Source organism: Oncorhynchus gorbuscha, unplaced genomic scaffold, assembly GCF_021184085.1.
Source record: "Oncorhynchus gorbuscha isolate QuinsamMale2020 ecotype Even-year unplaced genomic scaffold, OgorEven_v1.0 Un_scaffold_1122, whole genome shotgun sequence".
Classification (NCBI taxonomy): Eukaryota; Metazoa; Chordata; class Actinopteri; order Salmoniformes; family Salmonidae; genus Oncorhynchus; species Oncorhynchus gorbuscha.
Genome location: NW_025745996.1, coordinates 161,769 through 183,716, shown reverse-complemented (window position 1 = coordinate 183,716; position 21,948 = coordinate 161,769). Strand labels below are relative to the sequence as shown.

General features: G+C 40.3%; 1 protein-coding gene across 1 annotated transcript in view; it reads right to left on the bottom strand.

Moving 5' to 3' along the window:
- Window positions 1-21,948, bottom strand: part of LOC124021470 (vacuolar protein sorting-associated protein 13C-like) — a 30,242-nt gene that overhangs the window by 5,761 nt on the left and 2,533 nt on the right. Inside the window, exons 3-11 of the mRNA XM_046336666.1 lie at window positions 21,345-21,424; window positions 20,054-20,113; window positions 15,039-15,189; window positions 14,111-14,227; window positions 11,370-11,473; window positions 10,903-11,070; window positions 2,780-3,084; window positions 2,434-2,581; window positions 603-711 (exon numbers count right to left, since the gene is read on the bottom strand). Coding sequence (XP_046192622.1) covers window positions 603-711; window positions 2,434-2,581; window positions 2,780-3,084; window positions 10,903-11,070; window positions 11,370-11,473; window positions 14,111-14,227; window positions 15,039-15,189; window positions 20,054-20,113; window positions 21,345-21,424 — 1,242 coding nt within the window. The remainder of the gene's footprint in view (window positions 1-602; window positions 712-2,433; window positions 2,582-2,779; window positions 3,085-10,902; window positions 11,071-11,369; window positions 11,474-14,110; window positions 14,228-15,038; window positions 15,190-20,053; window positions 20,114-21,344; window positions 21,425-21,948) is intronic.

The following is a 21,948-nucleotide window of genomic DNA, read 5'->3' as shown; positions in this document are numbered from 1 at the left end:
ATCTACCTCCAGGCCCTAGTTACAGTGTGTTTGGTGTGTAAGACACTGGGATCTACCTCCAGGCCCTAGTTACAGTGTGTTTGGTGTGTAAGACACTAGGATCTACCTCCAGGCCCTAGTTACAGTGTGTTTGGTGTGTAAGACACTAGGATCTACCTCCAGGCCCTAGTTACAGTGTGTAAGACACTAGGATCTACCTCCAGGCCCTAGTTACAGTGTGTAAGACACTAGGATCTACCTCCAGACCCTAGTTACAGTGTGTAAGACACTAGGACCTACCTCCAGGCCCTAGTTACAGTGTGTTTGGTGTGTAAGACACTAGGATCTACCTCCAGGCCCTAGTTACAGTGTGTTTGGTGTGTAAGACACTAGGACCTACCTCCAGGCCCTAGTTACAGTGTGTTTGGTGTGTAAGACACTAGGACCTACCTCCAGGCCCTAGTTACAGTGTGTTTGGTGTGTAAGACACTAGGACCTACCTCCAGGCCCTAGTTACAGTGTGTAAGACACTAGGATCTACCTCCAGGCCCTAGTTACAGTGTGTAAGACACTAGGACCTACCTCCAGGCCCTAGTTACAGTGTGTAAGACACTAGGACCCACCTCGGGCTACTTGTTTGTTGACATCCAGGACGTGCTCTTTGCTGCCCTCTCCGATGTTCTCCCTCAGTGTCTTCATCAGGACACCAAAGTCCTCCTGACCGAGAGCCATCTGGAGGGAGGAGATTAAAAAAGAAAACATCTTGATTTGGTGCTGATGTCGCCTCTACCTTTATTTATACAACTGGATCCCATTGAGATCAAACATCTGTGTTTCTAGGCAGACCTTTCTTTATACAACTGGATCCCATTGAGATCAAACATTGTGTTTCTAGGCAGACCTTTATTTATACAACTGGATCCCATTGAGATCAAACATCTGTGTTTCTAGGCAGACCTTTATTTATACAACTGGATCCCATTGAGATCAAACATCTGTGTTTCTAGGCAGACCTTTATTTATACAACTGGATCCCATTGAGATCAAACATCTGTGTTTCTAGGCAGACCTTTATTTATACAACTAGATCCCATTGAGATCAAACATCTGTGTTTCTAGGCAGACCTTTATTTATACAACTAGATCCCATTGAGATCAAACATCTGTGTTTCTAGGCAGACCTTTATTTATACAACTAGATCCCATTGAGATCAAACATCTGTGTTTCTAGGCAGACCTGTCCTCCTAGAAGTCAACTTCTGTGTTTCTAGGCAGACCTGTCCTCCTAGAAGGCAACTTCTGTGTTTCTAGGCAGACCTGTCCTCCTAGAAGGCAACTTCTGTGTTTCTAGGCAGACCTGTCCTCCTAGAAGGCAACTTCTGTGTTTCTAGGCAGACCTGTCCTCCTAGAAGGCAACTTCTGTGTTTCTAGGCAGACCTGTCCTACTAGAAGTCAACTTCTGTGTTTCTAGGCAGACCTGTCCTCCTAGAAGACAACTTATGTGTTTCTAGGCAGACCTGTCCTCCTAGAAGGCAACTTCTGTGTTTCTAGGCAGACCTGTCCTCCTAGAAGGCAACTTCTGTGTTTCTAGGCAGACCTGTCCTCCTAGAAGGCAACTTCTGTGTTTCTAGGCAGACCTGTCCTCCTAGAAGGCAACTTCTGTGTTTCTAGGCAGACCTGTCCTCCTAGAAGGCAACTTCTGTGTTTCTAGGCAGACCTGTCCTCCTAGAAGACAACTTCTGTGTTTCTAGGCAGACCTGTCCTACTAGAAGGCAACTTCTGTGTTTCTAGGCAGACCTGTCCTCCTAGAAGGCAACTTCTGTGTTTCTAGGCAGACCTGTCCTCCTAGAAGGCAACTTCTGTGTTTCTAGGCAGACCTGTTCTCCTAGAAGGCAACTTCTGTGTTTCTAGGCAGACCTGTCCTCCTAGAAGGCAACTTCTGTGTTTCTAGGCAGACCTGTCCTCCTAGAAGGCAACTTCTGTGTTTCTAGGCAGACCTGTTCTCCTAGAAGGCAACTTCTGTGTTTCTAGAAAACCACCAGCTGTCAGTGGAAGTGGAAACATTTTTCTGAAAATAAATACAATGGAAGATGCTCCTACATTCATAGACTTGAGTTCTCCTTAGACCGTTACTCTAGGGCTAGGGTCAGGGTTAGGGTCAGGGTCAGTGTTAGGGGGTCAGGAGTAGGGTCAGTAAACCTACATTCATAGACTTGAGTTCTCCTTGGACTTGTACTCTAGGGTTAGGGTCAGTGTTAGGGTCAGGGGTAGGGTCAGTGGTAGGGTCAGTGGTAGGGTCAGTGTTAGGGTCAGTGTTAGGGTCAGTGGTAGGGTCAGTGGTAGGGTCAGTGGTAGGGTCAGTGTTAGGGTCAGTGTTAGGGTCAGTGTTAGGGTCAGTGTTAGGGTCAGTGTTAGGGTCAGTGTTAGGGTCAGTGGTAGGGTCAGTAAACCTACATTCATAGACTTGAGCATTCCTTGAACCTCTACTCCAGGGATCTTGTTGTACCAGGAAGAGGCCAGGTTCCGTTTGACCAGAAACTCTAAATTGATTGGCTGAAGGATCTCGATGTCTGTCTGTGGGGAGCCTTGTTTCAGCGTGGTCCTACGGAGAGATGAATGAAGTGGGATTACCCAATCAGAGGACACACACACTCACTTCAAATGAGTACGCTAACAATCCGGCTCCAAGGAGCATGAAAGAATAAATGACAGACAACGTTCACACACACACACACACACACACACACACACACACACACACACACACACACACACACACACACACACACACCTCTAATACCTGGACAGTTTGAGCTGAGTGAGTTTGACATCCATGGTGTCCAACACAACGGGGAGCGAGAACCCTTCAGCCGACATCAGACTGAAACTGTTGCCCACGGTGATGAGCCCCAGGTCCACCACAAACGCATTGTGTGAGGTGGAGGACTGAGGGACGACGATGAGAGGGGCCTTCAGCTTGACGTCCATGGAGAGACGGAAGCTCTTCTGGGCAAAGTCTCTGACGCTGGAGGCCGCCTTCTCTGCTGCGTGGGCCGTGGCCACAGTCAACGCCTCTTTGGCCGTCTGGAAGTTATCCAGAAAAGTCTGGAGGGGGGCGAAGGACAGAGACCATGAAGACACTAACACAGCAGGACAGAGACCATGAAGACACTAACACAGCAGGACAGACACCATGAAGACACTAACACAGCAGGACAGACACCATGAAGACACTAACACAGCAGGACAGACACCATGAAGACACTAACACAGCAGGACAGACACCATGAAGACACTAACACAGCAGGACAGAGACCATGAAGACACTAACACAGCAGGACAGAGACCATGAAGACACTAACACAGCAGGACAGACACCATGAAGACACTAACACAGCAGGACAGACACCATGAAGACACTAACACAGCAGGACAGAGACCAGACACTAACACAGCAGGACAGACACTAACACAGCAGGACAGACACCATGAAGACACTAACACAGCAGGACAGAGACCATGAAGACACTAACACAGCAGGACAGAGACCATGAAGACACTAACACAGCAGGACAGACACCATGAAGACACTAACACAGCAGGACAGACACCATGAAGACACTAACACAGCAGGACAGACACCATGAAGACACTAACACAGCAGGACAGACACCATGAAGACACTAACACAGCAGGACAGACACCATGAAGACACTAACACAGCAGGACAGACACCATGAAGACACTAACACAGCAGGACAGAGACCATGAAGACACTAACACAGCAGGACAGAGACCATGAAGACACTAACACAGCAGGACAGAGACCATGAAGACAGAGACCATGAAGACACTAACACACGCTGAGGTTCTGTATAGTGTATATACAAATCACACATCAAGCTATAGTAACTACTCTGTCTCTACTCTATATAAATATATCACACATCAAGCTATAATATAAATATATCACACATCAAGCTATAGTAACTACTCTGTCTCTACTCTATATAAATATATCACACATCAAGCTATAGTAACTACTCTGTCTCTATATAAATATATATCAAGCTATAGTAACTACTCTGTCTCTACTCTATATAAATATATCACACATCAAGCTATAGTAACTACTCTGTCTCTATATAAATATATCACACATCAAGCTATAGTAACTACTCTGTCTCTACTCTATATAAATATATCACACATCAAGCTATAGTAACTACTCTGTCTCTACTCTATATAAATATATCACACATCAAGCTATAGTAACTACTCTGTCTCTCTCTATATAAATATATCACACATCAAGCTATAGTAACTACTCTGTCTCTACTCTATATAAATATATAAATATATCACTCTGTCTCTACTCTATATAAATATATCACACATCAAGCTATAGTAACTACTCTGTCTCTACTCTATATAAATATATCACACATCAAGCTATAGTAACTACTCTGTCTCTACTCTATATAAATATATCACACATCAAGCTATAGTAACTATATAAATATATACTCTGTCTCTACTCTATATAAATATATCACACATCAAGCTATAGTAACTACTCTGTCTCTATATAAATATATCACACATCAAGCTATAGTAACTACTCTGTCTCTATATAAATATATCACACATCAAGCTATAGTAACTACTCTGTCTCTATAAATATATCACACATCAAGCTATGTAACTACTCTGTCTCTCTCTATATAAATATATCACACATCAAGCTATAGTAACTACTCTGTCTCTATATAAATATATCACACATCAAGCTATAGTAACTACTCTGTCTCTATATAAATATATCACACATCAAGCTATAGTAACTACTCTGTCTCTATATAAATATATCACACATCAAGCTATAGTAACTACTCTGTCTCTATATAAATATATCACACATCAAGCTATAGTAACTACTCTGTCTCTATAAATATATCACACATCAAGCTATAGTAACTACTCTGTCTCTATATAAATATATCACACATCAAGCTATAGTAACTACTCTGTCTCTATATAAATATATCACACATCAAGCTATAGTAACTACTCTGTCTCTATATAAATATATCACACATCAAGCTATAGTAACTACTCTGTCTCTATATAAATATATCACACATCAAGCTATAGTAACTACTCTGTCTCTATATAAATATATCACACATCAAGCTATAGTAACTACTCTGTCTATATAAATATATCACACATCAAGCTATAGTAACTACTCTGTCTCTATATAAATATATCACACATCAAGCTATAGTAACTACTCTGTCTCTATATAAATATATCACACATCAAGCTATAGTAACTACTCTGTCTCTATATAAATATATCACACATCAAGCTATAGTAACTACTCTGTCTCTATATAAATATATCACACATCAAGCTATAGTAACTACTCTGTCTCTATATAAATATATCACACATCAAGCTATAGTAACTACTCTGTCTCTATATAAATATATCACACATCAAGCTATAGTAACTACTCTGTCTCTATATAAATATATCACACATCAAGCTATAGTAACTACTCTGTCTCTATATAAATATATACACATCAAGCTATAGTAACTACTCTGTCTCTACATCAAGCTATAGTAACTACTCTGTCTCTATATAAATATATCACACATCAAGCTATAGTAACTACTCTGTCTCTATATAAATATATCACACATCAAGCTATAGTAACTACTCTGTCTCTATATAAATATATTACACATCAAGCTATAGTAACTACTCTGTCTCTATATAAATATATCACACATCAAGCTATAGTAACTCTGTCTCTCACACATCAAGCTGTAACTACTCTGTCTCTATATAAATATATCACACATCAAGCTATAGTAACTACTCTGTCTCTATATAAATATATCACACATCAAGCTATAGTAACTACTCTGTCTCTATATAAATATATCACACATCAAGCTATAGTAACTACTCTGTCTCTACTCTATATAAATATATCACACATCAAGCTATAGTAACTACTCTGTCTCTATATAAATATATCACACATCAAGCTATAGTAACTACTCTGTCACTACTCTATATAAATATATCACACATCAAGCTATAGTAACTACTCTGTCTCTATATAAATATATCACACATCAAGCTATAGTAACTACTCTGTCTCTATATAAATATATTACACATCAAGCTATAGTAACTACTCTGTCTCTATATAAATATATCACACATCAAGCTATAGTAACTACTCTGTCTCTATATAAATATATCACACATCAAGCTATAGTAACTACTCTGTCTCTATATAAATATATCACACATCAAGCTATAGTAACTACTCTGTCTCTATATAAATATATCACACATCAAGCTATAGTAACTACTCTGTCTCTATATAAATATATCACACATCAAGCTATAGTAACTACTCTGTCTCTATATAAATATATCACACATCAAGCTATAGTAACTACTCTGTCTCTATATAAATATATCACACATCAAGCTATAGTAACTACTCTGTCTCTATATAAATATATTACACATCAAGCTATAGTAACTACTCTGTCTCTATATAAATATATCACACATCAAGCTATATAGTAACTACTCTGTCTCTATATAAATATATTACACATCAAGCTATAGTAACTACTCTGTCTCTATATAAATATATCACACACACATCAAGCTATAGTAACTACTCTGTCTCTCTCTATATAAATATATCACACATCAAGCTATAGTAACTACTCTGTCTCTCTCTATATAAATATATACACATCAAGCTATAGTAACTACTCTGTCTCTCTATATAAATATATCACACATCAAGCTATAGTAACTACTCTGTCTCTATATAAATATATCACACATCAAGCTATAGTAACTACTCTGTCTCTCTCTATATAAATATATTACACATCAAGCTATAGTAACTACTCTGTCTCTATATAAATATATTACACATCAAGCTATAGTAACTACTCTGTCTCTATATAAATATATCACACATCAAGCTATAGTAACTACTCTGTCTCTATATAAATATATCACACATCAAGCTATAGTAACTACTCTGTCTCTCTCTATATAAATATATCACACATCAAGCTATAGTAACTACTCTGTCTCTATATAAATATATCACACATCAAGCTATAGTAACTACTCTGTCTCTACTCTATATAAATATATCACACATCAAGCTATAGTAACTACTCTGTCTCTATATAAATATATCACACATCAAGCTATAGTAACTACTCTGTCTCTTCTCTATATAAATATATCACACATCAAGCTATAGTAACTACTCTGTCTCTATATAAATATATCACACATCAAGCTATAGTAACTACTCTGTCTCTACTCTATATAAATATATCACACATCAAGCTATAGTAACTACTGTCTCTACTCTATATAAATATATCACACATCAAGCTATAGTAACTACTCTGTCTCTACTCTATATAAATATATCACACATCAAGCTATAGTAACTACTCTGTCTCTACTCTATATAAATATATCACACATCAAGCTATAGTAACTACTCTGTCTCTATATAAATATATCACACATCAAGCTATAGTAACTACTCTGTCTCTATATAAATATATCACACATCAAGCTATAGTAACTACTCTGTCTCTACTCTATATAAATATATCTATATAAATATATCTATAGTAATTATATAGTAACTACTCTGTCTCTTCTCTATATAAATATATCTATAGTAATTATATAGTAACTACTCTGTCTCTTCTCTATATAAATATATCTATAGTAATTATATAGTAACTACTCTGTCTCTTCTCTATATAAATATATCTATAGTAATTATATAGTAACTACTCTGTCTCTTCTCTATATAAATAGATCTTTCATTGAGAGAGGGGTCTGCTGTATCATGCTGATTAACTTCCTGGTTTGTATAAAGGGACCATTTGTCAGACTATAACCTGTCAGCGCTGTTAAATGGGGTCATATCTTAGAGATGAGAGCTCTGAAAACACAGCCATAAAACAGTGAAGCTTGGACCCGAAACGCCGACTACCTCTTGAAAAACTACCGGACTGAATTACCACTTCCTCTCTGCTGCTTTCATGTAGGTATCTGCATGGCAACTAGGTATCTGCATGGCAACTAGGTATCTGCATGGCAACTAGGTATCTGCATGGCAACTAGGAATGCTTTTCGTTTTTATGGTTTCGCCCACACAACCATCGACTTAAAAACGCACAAGGAGGAGTTGGAGGGGGATGAGCTAGCTAGTTTAGTGCTGTGCTGCGTGCCATAATCTGTAGTTTAGTGCTGCATGCCATAATCTGTAGTTTAGTGCTGTGCTGCGTGCCATAATCTGTAGTTTAGAGCTGCATGCCATAATCTGTAGTTTAGAGCTGCATGCCATAATCTGTAGTTTAGTGCTGTGCTGCGTGCCATAATCTGTAGTTTAGTGCTGTGCTGCGTGCCATAATCTGTAGTTTAGTGCTGTGCTGCGTGCCATAATCTGTAGTTTAGAGCTGTGCTGCGTGCCATAATCTGTAGTTTAGTGCTGTGCTGCATGCCATAATCTGTAGTTTAGTGCTGCGCTGCGTGCCATAATCTGTAGTTTAGTGCTGCGCTGCGTGCCATAATCTGTAGTTTAGTGCTGCGATGCATGCCATAATCTGTAGTTTAGTGCTGCGATGCGTGCCATAATCTGTAGTTTAGTGCTGTGCTGCGTGCCATAATCTGTAGTTTAGTGCTGTGCTGCGTGCCATAATCTGTAGTTTAGTGCTGTGCTGCGTGCCATAATCTGTCGTTTAGTGCTGCGATGCATGCCATAATCTGTAGTTTAGTGCTGCGCTGCGTGCCATAATCTGTAGATTAGAGCTGCATGCCATAATCTGTAGTTTAGAGCTGCATGCCATAATCTGTAGTTTAGTGCTGCGATGCGTGCCATAATCTGTAGATTAGTGCTGTGCTGCGTGCCATAATCTGTAGTTTAGAGCTGTGCTGCGTGCCATAATCTGTAGTTTAGTGCTGTGCTGTGTGCCATAATCTGTAGTTTAGAGCTGTGCTGCGTGCCATAATCTGTAGTTTAGTACTGTGCTGCGTGCCATAATCTGTAGTTTAGTGCTGCATGCCATAATCTGTAGTTTAGTGCTGTGCTGCATGCCATAATCTGTAGTTTAGTGCTGCAATGCATGCCATAATCTGTAGTTTAGTGCTGCGATGCGTGCCATAATCTGTAGTTTAGTGCTGTGCTGCGTGCCATAATCTGTAGTTTAGTGCTGTGCTGCGTGCCATAATCTGTAGTTTAGTGCTGTGCTGCGTGTCATAATCTGTAGTTTAGAGCTGTGCTGCGTGCCATAATCTGTAGTTTAGAGCTGCATGCCATAATCTGTAGTTTAGTGCTGTGCTGCGTGCCATAATCTGTAGTTTAGTGCTGCGATGCGTGCCATAATCTGTAGTTTAGTGCTGTGCTGCGTGCCATAATCTGTAGTTTAGTGCTGCGCTGCGTGCCATAATCTGTAGTTTAGTGCTGTGCTGCGTGCCATAATCTGTAGTTTAGAGCTGTGCTGCGTGCCATAATCTGTAGTTTAGAGCTGTGCTGCGTGCCATAATCTGTAGTTTAGTGCTGCGTGCCATAATCTGTAGTTTAGTGCTGTGCTGCGTGCCATAATCTGTAGTTTAGTGCTGCGTGCCATAATCTGTAGTTTAGTGCTGCGTGCCATAATCTGTAGTTTAGTGCTGTGCTGCGTGCCATAATCTGTAGTTTAGAGCTGCATGCCATAATCTGTAGTTTAGTGCTGTGCTGCGTGCCATAATCTGTATTTTAGAGCTGCATGCCATAATCTGTAGTTTAGTGCTATAAAACATGCCATAATCTGTACCTCATAAGGAGAGTGATACTGAGGACACTGATAGCTATAAGAGGCCTGGAGAAAACACCACAGATTTACAGATACTGAGGACACTGGTAGCTATAAGAGGCCTGGAGAAAACACCACAGATTTACAGATACTGAGGACACTGGTAGCTATAAGAGGCCTGGAGAAAACACCACAGATTTACAGATACTGAGGACACTGGTAGCTATAAGAGGCCTGGAGAAAACACCACAGATTTACAGATACTGAGGACACTGATAGCTATAAGAGGCCTGGAGAAAACACCACAGATTTACAGATACTGAGGACACTGGTAGCTATAAGAGGCCTGGAGAAAACACCACAGATTTACAGATACTGAGGACACTGGTAGCTATAAGAGGCCTGGAGAAAACACCACAGATTTACAGATACTGAGGACACTGGTAGCTATAAGAGGCCTGGAGAAAACACCACAGATTTACAGACCAAAAGATAAACAAATACATAACAGGATAAATATAAAGAGTAATAAAGGAAACAGACTTTTAAGAAATTAAAATCATGTTTTAAGGCTTCCTGGTAACATGAAAGGACTCCAATCGACCAAAACATCCTAATAACGTTCCCCTGCAACATAAAGAGCTGGTTTCCTGGACCAAGATGAGGACCTATTTAAGATCATGACCTTTAGAGAATCTCCATTAAAAAGTACGTTTTAGTGGAGGAAGAGGCTTCATCCGCGTGTAGGAAACTGACACAGACATAACCCTCATGCACGGTATTAAACCATGTTCCACTCAGTGGGGAAGTTGATATATCAACATGTCCTCTCCAGTTAGGACCAATTCCATTTCAATTCCAGTCAATTCAGAAAGTAAACAACACTTGAATTCCATTTTTTATTTTTTATTTTAACCTCGATTGAAAAGCATTCAAGGTCATTGGAATTTCTGTGTACTTCCTGTATTGATCTGGAATTGATAACGGAATTGAGCCCTACCCTGTTGTCAGCTCTCGATATACCCATCCCTGAGGTTCTCCTCACCAGTAGAGACATGAGGAACTTGTGCAGATAGACGATCTGGATGCAGCCCAGCCTCATGGTAACCTTCCCGTCCACCTTGGAGGTGTCTGAGTAACCCTCTCCCTCCGTAGCGTTGGGATACAGGGACATCTGAAAGCTGAACACCTCCTCGCCCACCATGGAGACGGCCTACAGGATCACACCAGGACAGTACAGTATGACGATGATACAGTCTCTCCCTTGTAAATTAAAACGGACCACATTACTACAAACTACCCCTTCAGCTCACTAACGATGCGTGTAATAACAGAAAATGGTGTAGGCTGTTAACACACTGTTCCCAGGCCGTCATTGAAAATAAGAATTTGTTCTTAACTGACTTGCCTGGTAAAATAAAGGTAAAATAAAGGTAAAATAAATAAATATATAAAAATAGTACCTAAACAAACCAAAAAAAAGTAGAGTTATCAATAAAAAATAAAAATAACCTTTTTGTGGATGGTTTTGGGGTCGACATCCAGCACCACTATGTCCCTGAGCCTGGCGAACACCATTGTCTCTTTGGCCTGGACCAGCACCGACCCATCAATACCTGCCGACAGATCAGTCAATACACAGTCAATACACAGTCAATACACAGCCAATACACAGTCAATACACAGTCAATACACAGCCAATACACTGTCAATACACAGGCAATACACAGGCAATACACAGTCAATACACAGTCAATACACAGTCAATACACAGTCAATTCACTGTCAATACCTGCCGACAGATCAGTCAATACACTGTCCATACACAGTCCATACACTGTCCATACACTGTCCATACACTGTCAATACACTGTCAATACACTGTCAATACACTGTCAATACACTGTCAATACACTGTCAATACACTGTCAATACACTGTCAATACACAGTCAATACACAGTCAATACACAGTCAATACACAGTCCATACACTGTCCATACACTGTCCATACACTGTCCATACACTGTCCATACACTGTCCATACACTGTCCATACACTGTCCATACACTGTCCATACACTGTCCATACACTGTCAATACACTGTCAATACACAGCCAATACACAGCCAATACACAGGCAATACACAGGCAATACACAGGCAATACACAGTCAACACTGTCAATACACTGTCAATACACTGTCAATACACTGTCAATACACTGTCAATACACTGTCAATACCTGCCGACAGATCAGTCAATACACTGTCAATACACAGTCAATATACTGTCAATACACTGTCAATACACTGTCAATACCTGCCGACAGATCAGTCAATACACAGTCAATACACAGTCAATTCACTGTCAATACCTGTCCACAGATCAGTCAATACACTGTCAATACACAGTCCATACACAGTCCATACACTGTCCATACACTGTCCATACACTGTCCATACACTGTCCATACACTGTCCATACACTGTCCATACACTGTCCATACACAGTCCATACACAGTCAATACACAGTCAATACACAGTCAATACACAGTCAATACACAGTCAATACACAGTCAATACACAGTCAATACACTGTCAATACACTGTCAATACACTGTCAATACACTGTCAATACACTGTCAATACACTGTCAATACACAGTCAATACACAGTCAATACACAGTCAATACACTGTCAATACACTGTCAATACACTGTCAATACACTGTCAATACACTGTCAATACCTGCCGACAGATCAGTCAATACACTGTCAATACACAGTCAATACACTGTCAATACACTGTCAATACACTGTCAATACACTGTCAATACACTGTCAATACCTGCCGACAGATCAGTCAATACACTGTCAATACACAGTCAATATACTGTCAATACACTGTCAATACACTGTCAATACACTGTCAATACACTGTCAATACACTGTCAATACACTGTCAATACACTGTCAATACCTGCCGACAGATCAGTCAATACACTGTCAATACACAGTCAATACACTGTCAATACACTGTCAATACACTGTCAATACACTGTCAATACACTGTCAATACCTGCCGACAGATCAGTCAATACACTGTCAATACACAGTCAATATACTGTCAATACACTGTCAATACACTGTCAATACACTGTCAATACACTGTCAATACACTGTCAATACACAGTCAATATACTGTCAATCAGTCAATACAGATCAGTCAATACACAGTCAATACACTGTCAATACACTGTCAATACACTGTCAATACACTGTCAATACACTGTCAATACACTGACAATACACTGACAATACACTGTCAATACACAGTCAATACACAGTCAATACACTGTCAATACACTGTCAATACACTGTCAATACACTGTCAATACACTGTCAATACACTGTCAATACCTGCCGACAGATCAGTCAATACACTGTCAATACACTGTCAATACACTGTCAATACACTGTCAATACACTGTCAATACCTGCCGACAGATCAGTCAATACACAGTCAATACACAGTCAATACACAGTCAATACACTGTCAATACACTGACAATACACTGACAATACACTGACAATACACTGACAATACACTGACAATACACTGACAATACCTGACGACAGATCAGTCAATACACAGTCAACACACAGTCAACACACTGTCAACACACTGTCAATACACTGTCAACACACTGTCAATACACTGTCAATACACTGTCAATACACTGTCAATACACTGTCAATACACTGTCAATACCTGACGACAGATCAGTCAATACACAGTCGACACACAGTCGACACACAGTCAACACACAGTCAACACACAGTCAACACACAGTCAACACACAGTCAATACACAGTCAATGCACTGTCAATACACTGTCAATACACTGTCAACACACAGTCAACACACAGTCAACACACAGTCAACACACAGTCAACACACAGTCAACACACAGTCAACACACAGTCAATACACAGTCAATGCACTGTCAATACACTGTCAATACACTGTCAATACACAGTCAATACACAGTCAATACACAGTCAATACACAGTCAATACACAGTCAATACACAGTCAATACACAGTATGTAAATGACATGCAGAGATAACTGAAATAAACGTTGGAAGGACATTTTCCAAAACTGGATAAGTAAGTTTATAAGCAGCATAACTCCTCCCCCCGCCCCCACAAAAAAATAATAAGTCTCCTTTCAGATGATTGGTCACATCTTACCTTGTATTGTGATGTCAGCGATGTTCCGCCGGTCATCACACACCTCCACACGGAAGGAACCCAGTTCAGCAGACAGTTTGAAGGTGAACACATTGCTGTTTGTTGGTCCTTTCGACACTGAAGGAGGAGGACAACGAAACGACATTAATAATACTAGTCTTTAATGGCCATGTGGTGCCCAACATACACTAAATATAGTACAGAGTGGTGTATTATAGTACTAAATATAGTACAGACTGGTGTATTATAGTACTAAATATAGTACAGACTGGTGTATTATAGTACTAAATATAGTACAGACTGGTGTATTATAGTACTAAATATAGTACAGACTGGTGTAATATAGTACTAAATATAGTACAGACTGGTGTATTATAGTACTAAATATAGTACAGACTGGTGTAATATAGTACTAAATATAGTACAGACTGGTGTATTATAGTACATTAAAGTATGTCAATTATAGTATGGCACAGTATAATATGGTAAAGTATATTACAGTATATTATAGTATATTATAGTATAGTACAGTATGGTATATTATATTATAGTACAGTATGGTATATTATAGTATAGTATAGTACCGTATGGTATATTATATACATTATGGTATATTATAGTATATTATTGTATATTATAGTATATTACAGTATAGTATATTATAGTAGGGTATAGTATAGTCCCGTATGGTATGGTATATTATATACAGTATGGTATATTATAGTATATTACTGTATATTATAGTATATTACAGTATATTATATTACAGTATATTATGGTATATTATGGTATATTATAGTAGAGCATTAGATATTTTAGTATAGTAAATTATAGAACAGTACAGTATATTGTAGTATATTAAAGTATATTATACTTATATATATATATATATATATATAAGTATATTATAGTATAACATAATGTATACCTGTCTTCCCCTGTCCAGCCTTCTCCACCTGTTTCTTGGCCTCTCTGTCCTTGGAGGCTGTCAGCTCCTGGGGTACGGCTGTGTTCAGATAGTTGATGGTGGAGAGGAGCGCTTTGGTGTGGAGGAGAAAGTCTAGAGACGACAACTCCACCTGGAGATACAACCATTCATGTTAAATACTGTACCAATACATATTAATACGTAATCAATACAACTAGAACGACTGAGACACATCAATACAGATACCTACTACTAGGATCCCATTAGAACTACATCAATACAGATACCTACTACTAGGATCCCACTAGAACTACATCAATACAGATACCTACTACTAGGATCCCACTAGAACTACATCAATACAGATACCTACTACTAGAACTACATCAATACAGATACCTACTACTAGAACTACATCAATACAGATACCTACTACTAGAACTACATCAATACAGATACCTACTACTAGGATCCCACTAGAACTACATCAATACAGATACCTACTACTAGGATCCCACTAGAACTACATCAATACAGATACCTACTACTAGAACTACATCAATACAGATACCTACTACTAGGATCCCATTAGAACTACATCAATACAGATACCTACTACTAGAACTACATCAATACAGATACCTACTACTAGAACTACATCAATACAGATACCTACTACTAGAACTACATCAATACAGATACCTACTACTAGAACTACATCAATACAGATACCTACTACTAGAACTACATCAATACAGATACCTACTACTAGGATCCCACTAGAACTACATCAATACAGATACCTACTACTAGGATCCCACTAGAACTACATCAATACAGATACCTACTACTAGAACTACATCAATACAGATACCTACTACTAGGATCCCACTAGAACTACATCAATACAGATACCTACTAGAACTACATAAATACAGATACCTACTACTAGGATCCTACTAGAACTACATCAATACAGATACCTACTACTAGGATCCTACTAGAACTACATCAATACATATACATACTACTAGAACTACTGAGTCACCTACAGATACCTACTACTAGGATCCCACTAGAACTACATCAATACAGATACCTACTAGAACTACATAAATACAGATACCTACTACTAGGATCCTACTAGAACTACATCAATACAGATACCTACTACTAGGATCCTACTAGAACTACATCAATACAGATACCTACTACTAGAACTACTACTAGGATCCCACTAAAACTACATCAATACAGATACCTACTACTAGGATCCTACTAGAACTACCGAGTCTAACTACTACTATGATCCTACTACAACTACTGAGTCTAACTACTACTAGGATCCTACTCTAGGGTCTAACTACTACTAGGATCCTACTCTATGGTCTAACTACTACTAGGATCCTACTCTAGGGTCTAACTACTACTAGGATCCTACTCTAGGGTCTAACTACTACTAGGATCCTACTCTAGGGTCTAACTACTACTAGGATCCTACTCTAGGGTCTAACTACTACTAGGATCCTACTCTAGGGTCTAACTACTACTAGGATCCTACTCTAGGGTCTAACTACTACTAGGATCCTACTCTAGGGTCTAACTACTACTAGGATCCTACTCTAGGGTCTAACTACTACTAGGATCCTACTCTAGGGTCTAACTACTACTAGGATCCTACTCTAGGGTCTAACTACTACTAGGATCCTACTCTAGGGTCTAACTACTACTAGGATCCTACTCTAGGGTCTAACTACTACTAGGATCCTACTCTAGGGTCCAACTACTACTAGGATCCTACTCTAGGGTCCTACTCTAGGGTCTAACCACTACTAGGATCCTACTCTAGGTTCTAACCACTACTAGGATCCTACTCTAGGGTCTAACTACTACTAGGATCCTACTCTAGGGTCTAACTACTACTAGGATCCTACTCTAGGGTCTAACTACTACTAGGATCCTACTCTAGGGTCTAACTACTACTAGGATCCTACTCTAGGGTCTAACTACTACTAGGATCCTACTCTAGGGTCTAACTACTACTAGGATCCTACTCTAGGGTCTAACTACTACTAGGATCCTACTCTAGGGTCTAACTACTACTAGGATACTATTCTAGGATCCTACTCTAGGGTCTAACCACTACTAGGATCCTACTCTAGGGTCTAACCACTACTAGGATCCTACTCTAGGGTCTAACCACTACTAGGATCCTACTCTAGGGTCTAACTACTACTAGGATCCTACTCTAGGGTCTAACTACTACTAGGATCCTACTCTAGGGTCTAACTACTACTAGGATCCTACTGGGGACATACTGCTGATCCCACAATCCTAATACTACAATGACTCTCCTTGAACTGTTTATTAACATGAGCCTATCATGGGAGATATTTATTAAGATTTAAAAAAAGGAAGATTCAGAAAATTATATCCTATATATATATTTTATCCAGTAAACCTGTGGCCTTTCATCCAACATCCATAACATAATGACTTGATATCAACATGGCAACAAGATCATCAAGTCTATTCAGGGATCACTGCACAGTGTGAGGCCATGGGAGAGAGCGGGAGAGAGTGTGTGTGTGTGCGTGTGCGTGTGTGAGTGAGTGAGTGAGTGAGTGAGTGAGTGAGTGAGTGAGTGAGTGAGTGAGTGAGTGAGTGAGTGAGTGAGTGAGTGAGTGTCCAAGGCAAAGGCTGCATGACTAAGGTCTCTGACAAACACCTATAACCTTTTCTCAGCCCTCCACAAACACCAGTAACCTTCTCAGCCACCACACTAAAACGGAGCTGTAAAACAGGACTGGAAAGTGATTAACCTATGTCATTAAAGATTATTATGGATTTCTGTTTTTCTCACGTTGGTTCTGAAATAGCTGAGTGAAAACCAGACGTGTGCCAACACAAAGACTAGTATTGATTCAAAAACCTATATTTTTGTTTTTTAAGGCAGAGCTTAAACAACTTCAACCCAACTGTGTAACTCCCTCTGCAGCAATTTGACACGCCAGGGACTGAATTCTAGAAGGACTGATTAGAACTGAGACTAAGGACTGAATTCTAGGAGGACTGATTAGAACTGAGACTAAGGACTGAATTCTAGGAGGACTGATTAGAACTGAGACTAAGGACTGAATTCTAGGAGGACTGATTCGAACTGAGACTAAGGACTGAATTCTAGGAGGACTGATTCGAACTGAGACTAAGGACTGAATTCTAGGAGGACTGATTCGAACTGAGACTAAGGACTGAATTCTAGGAGGACTGATTCGAACTGAGACTAAGGACTGAATTCTAGGAGGACTGATTCGAACTGAGACTAAGGACTGAATTCTAGGAGGACTGATTCGAACTGAGACTAAGGACTGAATTCTAGGAGGACTGATTGAACTGAGACTAAGGACTGAATTCTAGGAGGACTGATTCGAACTGAGACTAAGGACTGAATTCTAGGAGGACTGATTCGAACTGAGACTAAGGACTGAATTCTAGGAGGACTGATTCGAACTGAGACTAAGGACTGAATTCTAGGAGGACTGATTCGAACTGAGACTAAGGACTGAATTCTAGGAGGACTGATTAGAACTGAGACTAAGGACTGAATTCTAGGAGGACTCATTAGAACTGAGACGAAGGACTGAATTCTAGGAGGACTCATTAGAACTGAGACTAAGGACTGAATTCTAGGAGGACTGATTAGAACTGAGACTAAGGACTGAATTCTAGGAGGACTCATTAGAACTGAGACTAAGGACTGAATTCTAGGAGGACTGATTAGAACTGAGACTAAGGACCCTGCTCTCACTCTAAATGCTCTCACTCCATCCTCTATAGATGTATAGCTGGGTAACCAATGAGAGGGCAGCACCCTGCTCTCACTCCATCCTCTATAGCTGGGTAACCAATGAGAGGGCAGCTTCCTGGAAAGGACCCTACTCTCACTCCATCCTCTATAGCTAGGTAACCAATGAGGGCAGCTTCCTGGAAAGGACCCTACTCTCACTCCATCCTCTGTAGATCTATAGCTGGGTAACCAATGAGAGGGCAGCTTCCTGCTCTTAGAAAGCACCATAAAGAGTCGTTGAGGAAGTGGTTAACATAGAACTGGCTCTATACAAATACTGTGGTTAACATAGAACTGGCTCTATAGAAATACTGTGGTTAACATAGAACTGGCTCTATACAAATACTGTGGTTAACATAGAACTGGCTCTATAGAAATACTGTGGTTAACATAGAACTGGCTCTATACAAATACTGTGGTTAGCATAGAACTGGCTCTATAGAAATACTGTGGTTAACATAGAACTGGCTCTATACAAATACTGTGGTTAGCATAGAACTGGCTCTATAGAAATACTGTGGTTAGCATAGAACTGGCTCTATACATTTTTTATTTATTTTACCTTTATTTAACCAGGCAAGTCAGTTAAGAACAAATTCTTATTTTCAATGACGGCCTAGGAACAGTGGGTTAACTGCCTGTTCAGGGGCAGAACGACAGATTTGTACCTTGTCAGCTCGGGGATTCAAACTTGCAACCTTTCGGTTACTAGTCCAACACTCTAACCACTAGAGAGCTACCCTGCCGCCTGTGGTTAACATAGAACTGGCTCTATAGAAATACTGTGGTTAACATAGAACTGGCTCTATACAAATACTGTGGTTAACATAGAACTGGCTCTATAGAAATACTGTGGTTAACATAGAACTGGCTCTATACAAATACTGTGGTTAACATAGAACTGGCTCTATAGAAATACTGTGGTTAACATAGAACTGGCTCTATACAAATACTGTGGTTAACATAGAACTGGCTCTATAGAAATACTGTGGTTAACATAGAACTGGCTCTATAGAAATACTGTGGAGCAAAACAATACGTGGTGACGAGGAGATGTGTTAGGGGACAGGGGGACAAAATACCGTCGCAATAAGAAATCAGCGGTTACCTTGGTTACTCAGGAAAAAAATAAAAAATAAAAAAAACACTACCAATTCATATCACATACCTTCAGGTTTTGCTCAGTGTTGTCAAACGTTGTCTGGAAATTAGGACCGTTGATATCAGCCTGTAGGAAGGGATAGGATGTCGTTAATTCCCACAAACACTTCCTGCTCTGGAAAAACGACCGCTTAGCTCATATAAGATTTCCATAGAAAGAGAGACCCAACGATACAAATATTGGGATTTTTCTTTCTAAAATAAGATATCGTACCGTATCGAGAGAGAGAGAGAGAGAGAGAGAGACAGAGACAGAGACAGAGAGAGAGACAGAGAGAGAGACAGAGAGAGAGACAGAGAGAGAGACAGAGACAGAGACAGAGACAGAGAGAGAGACAGAGAGACAGAGACAGAGACAGAGACAGAGACAGAGACAGAGACAGAGACAGAGACAGAGAGAGAGACAGAGAGAGAGACAGAGAGAGAGACAGAGAGAGAGACAGAGAGAGAGACAGAGAGAGAGACAGAGAGAGAGACAGAGAGAGAGACAGAGAGAGAGACAGAGAGAGAGACAGAGAGAGAGACAGAGAGAGAGACAGAGACAGAGACAGAGAGACAGAGACAGAGAGAGAGACAGAGACAGAGAGAGACAGAGACAGAGAGAGAGACAGAGACAGAGACAGAGACAGAGAGAGAGACACAGAGAGACAGAGACAGAGACAGAGAGAGAGACAGAGACAGAGACAGAGACAGAGAGAGACAGAGAGAGACAGAGAGAGAGACAGAGAGACAGAGACAGAGAGAGAGACAGAGAGACAGAGACAGAGAGAGAGACAGAGAGACAGAGACAGAGAGACACAGAGACACAGAGAGACAGAGAGACAGAGAGACAGAGAGAGAGAGAGAGAGAGAGAGAGAGACAGAGAGACAGAGACACAGACAGAGACACAGACAGAGACAGAGACAGAGACAGAGACAGAGACAGAGACAGAGACAGAGACAGAGACACAGAGACAGAGACAGAGAGAGAGACAGAGAGAGAGACAGAGAGAGAGACAGAGAGAGAGACAGAGAGAGAGACAGAGAGAGAGACAGAGAGAGAGACAGAGAGAGAGACAGAGAGAGAGACAGAGAGAGAGACAGAGAGAGAGACAGAGAGAGAGACAGAGAGAGAGACAGAGAGACAGAGAGACAGAGAGACAGAGAGACAGAGAGACAGAGAGACAGAGAGACAGAGAGACAGAGAGAGAGAGAGAGAGAGAGAGAGAGAGAGAGAGAGAGAGAGAGAAGATATCGATTTGAGACCAACAGAAGGAGTGAATGGACAAAAGGACCCCAGTGAGTAAAAGTCCACTTACTTTGGTGTACTCCACTTTGAGCAGGTCTGAGCCGTGTTTGTCTGAGGAGCTGATCAGGTGCAGAGGCTGGTTGTTGGAGTCTGGAAATGAACATCATTCATTACTAATCATGTCTGAATATGCCCATCCCTGTTATAGAGGGATAGAATCAGTTGGACGTTGACATTTATATAAATAATAGCAATTTCATGTTTACAGACATCCCACGGCCCAGTCTACATCCTACATGGGCTGCTACTACCATTGTGGTCCTACTGTACCACGGCCCAGTCTACATCCTACATGGGCTGCTACTACCATTGTGGTCCTACTGTACCACGGCCCAGTCTACATCCTACATGGGCTGCTACTACCATTTCTGTGGAGGACTTAATCCCAGATACAGTCTCTACCGTGGTCCTACAGTACCTCTGATCTCACAGTAGTCCAGGCCTACTTTATGGAGGTGATGGTGAGGTCATAGGTCAGGGGTTAGGGTTAGTTAGTTAGGGTTACAGGTACCTCGTATCTCAATAGTCCAGGCCTACTTTACAGAGGTGAGGGTGAGGTCATAGGTCATGGGTTAGTGTTAGTTAGGGTTACTGGTACCTCGTATCTCAATAGT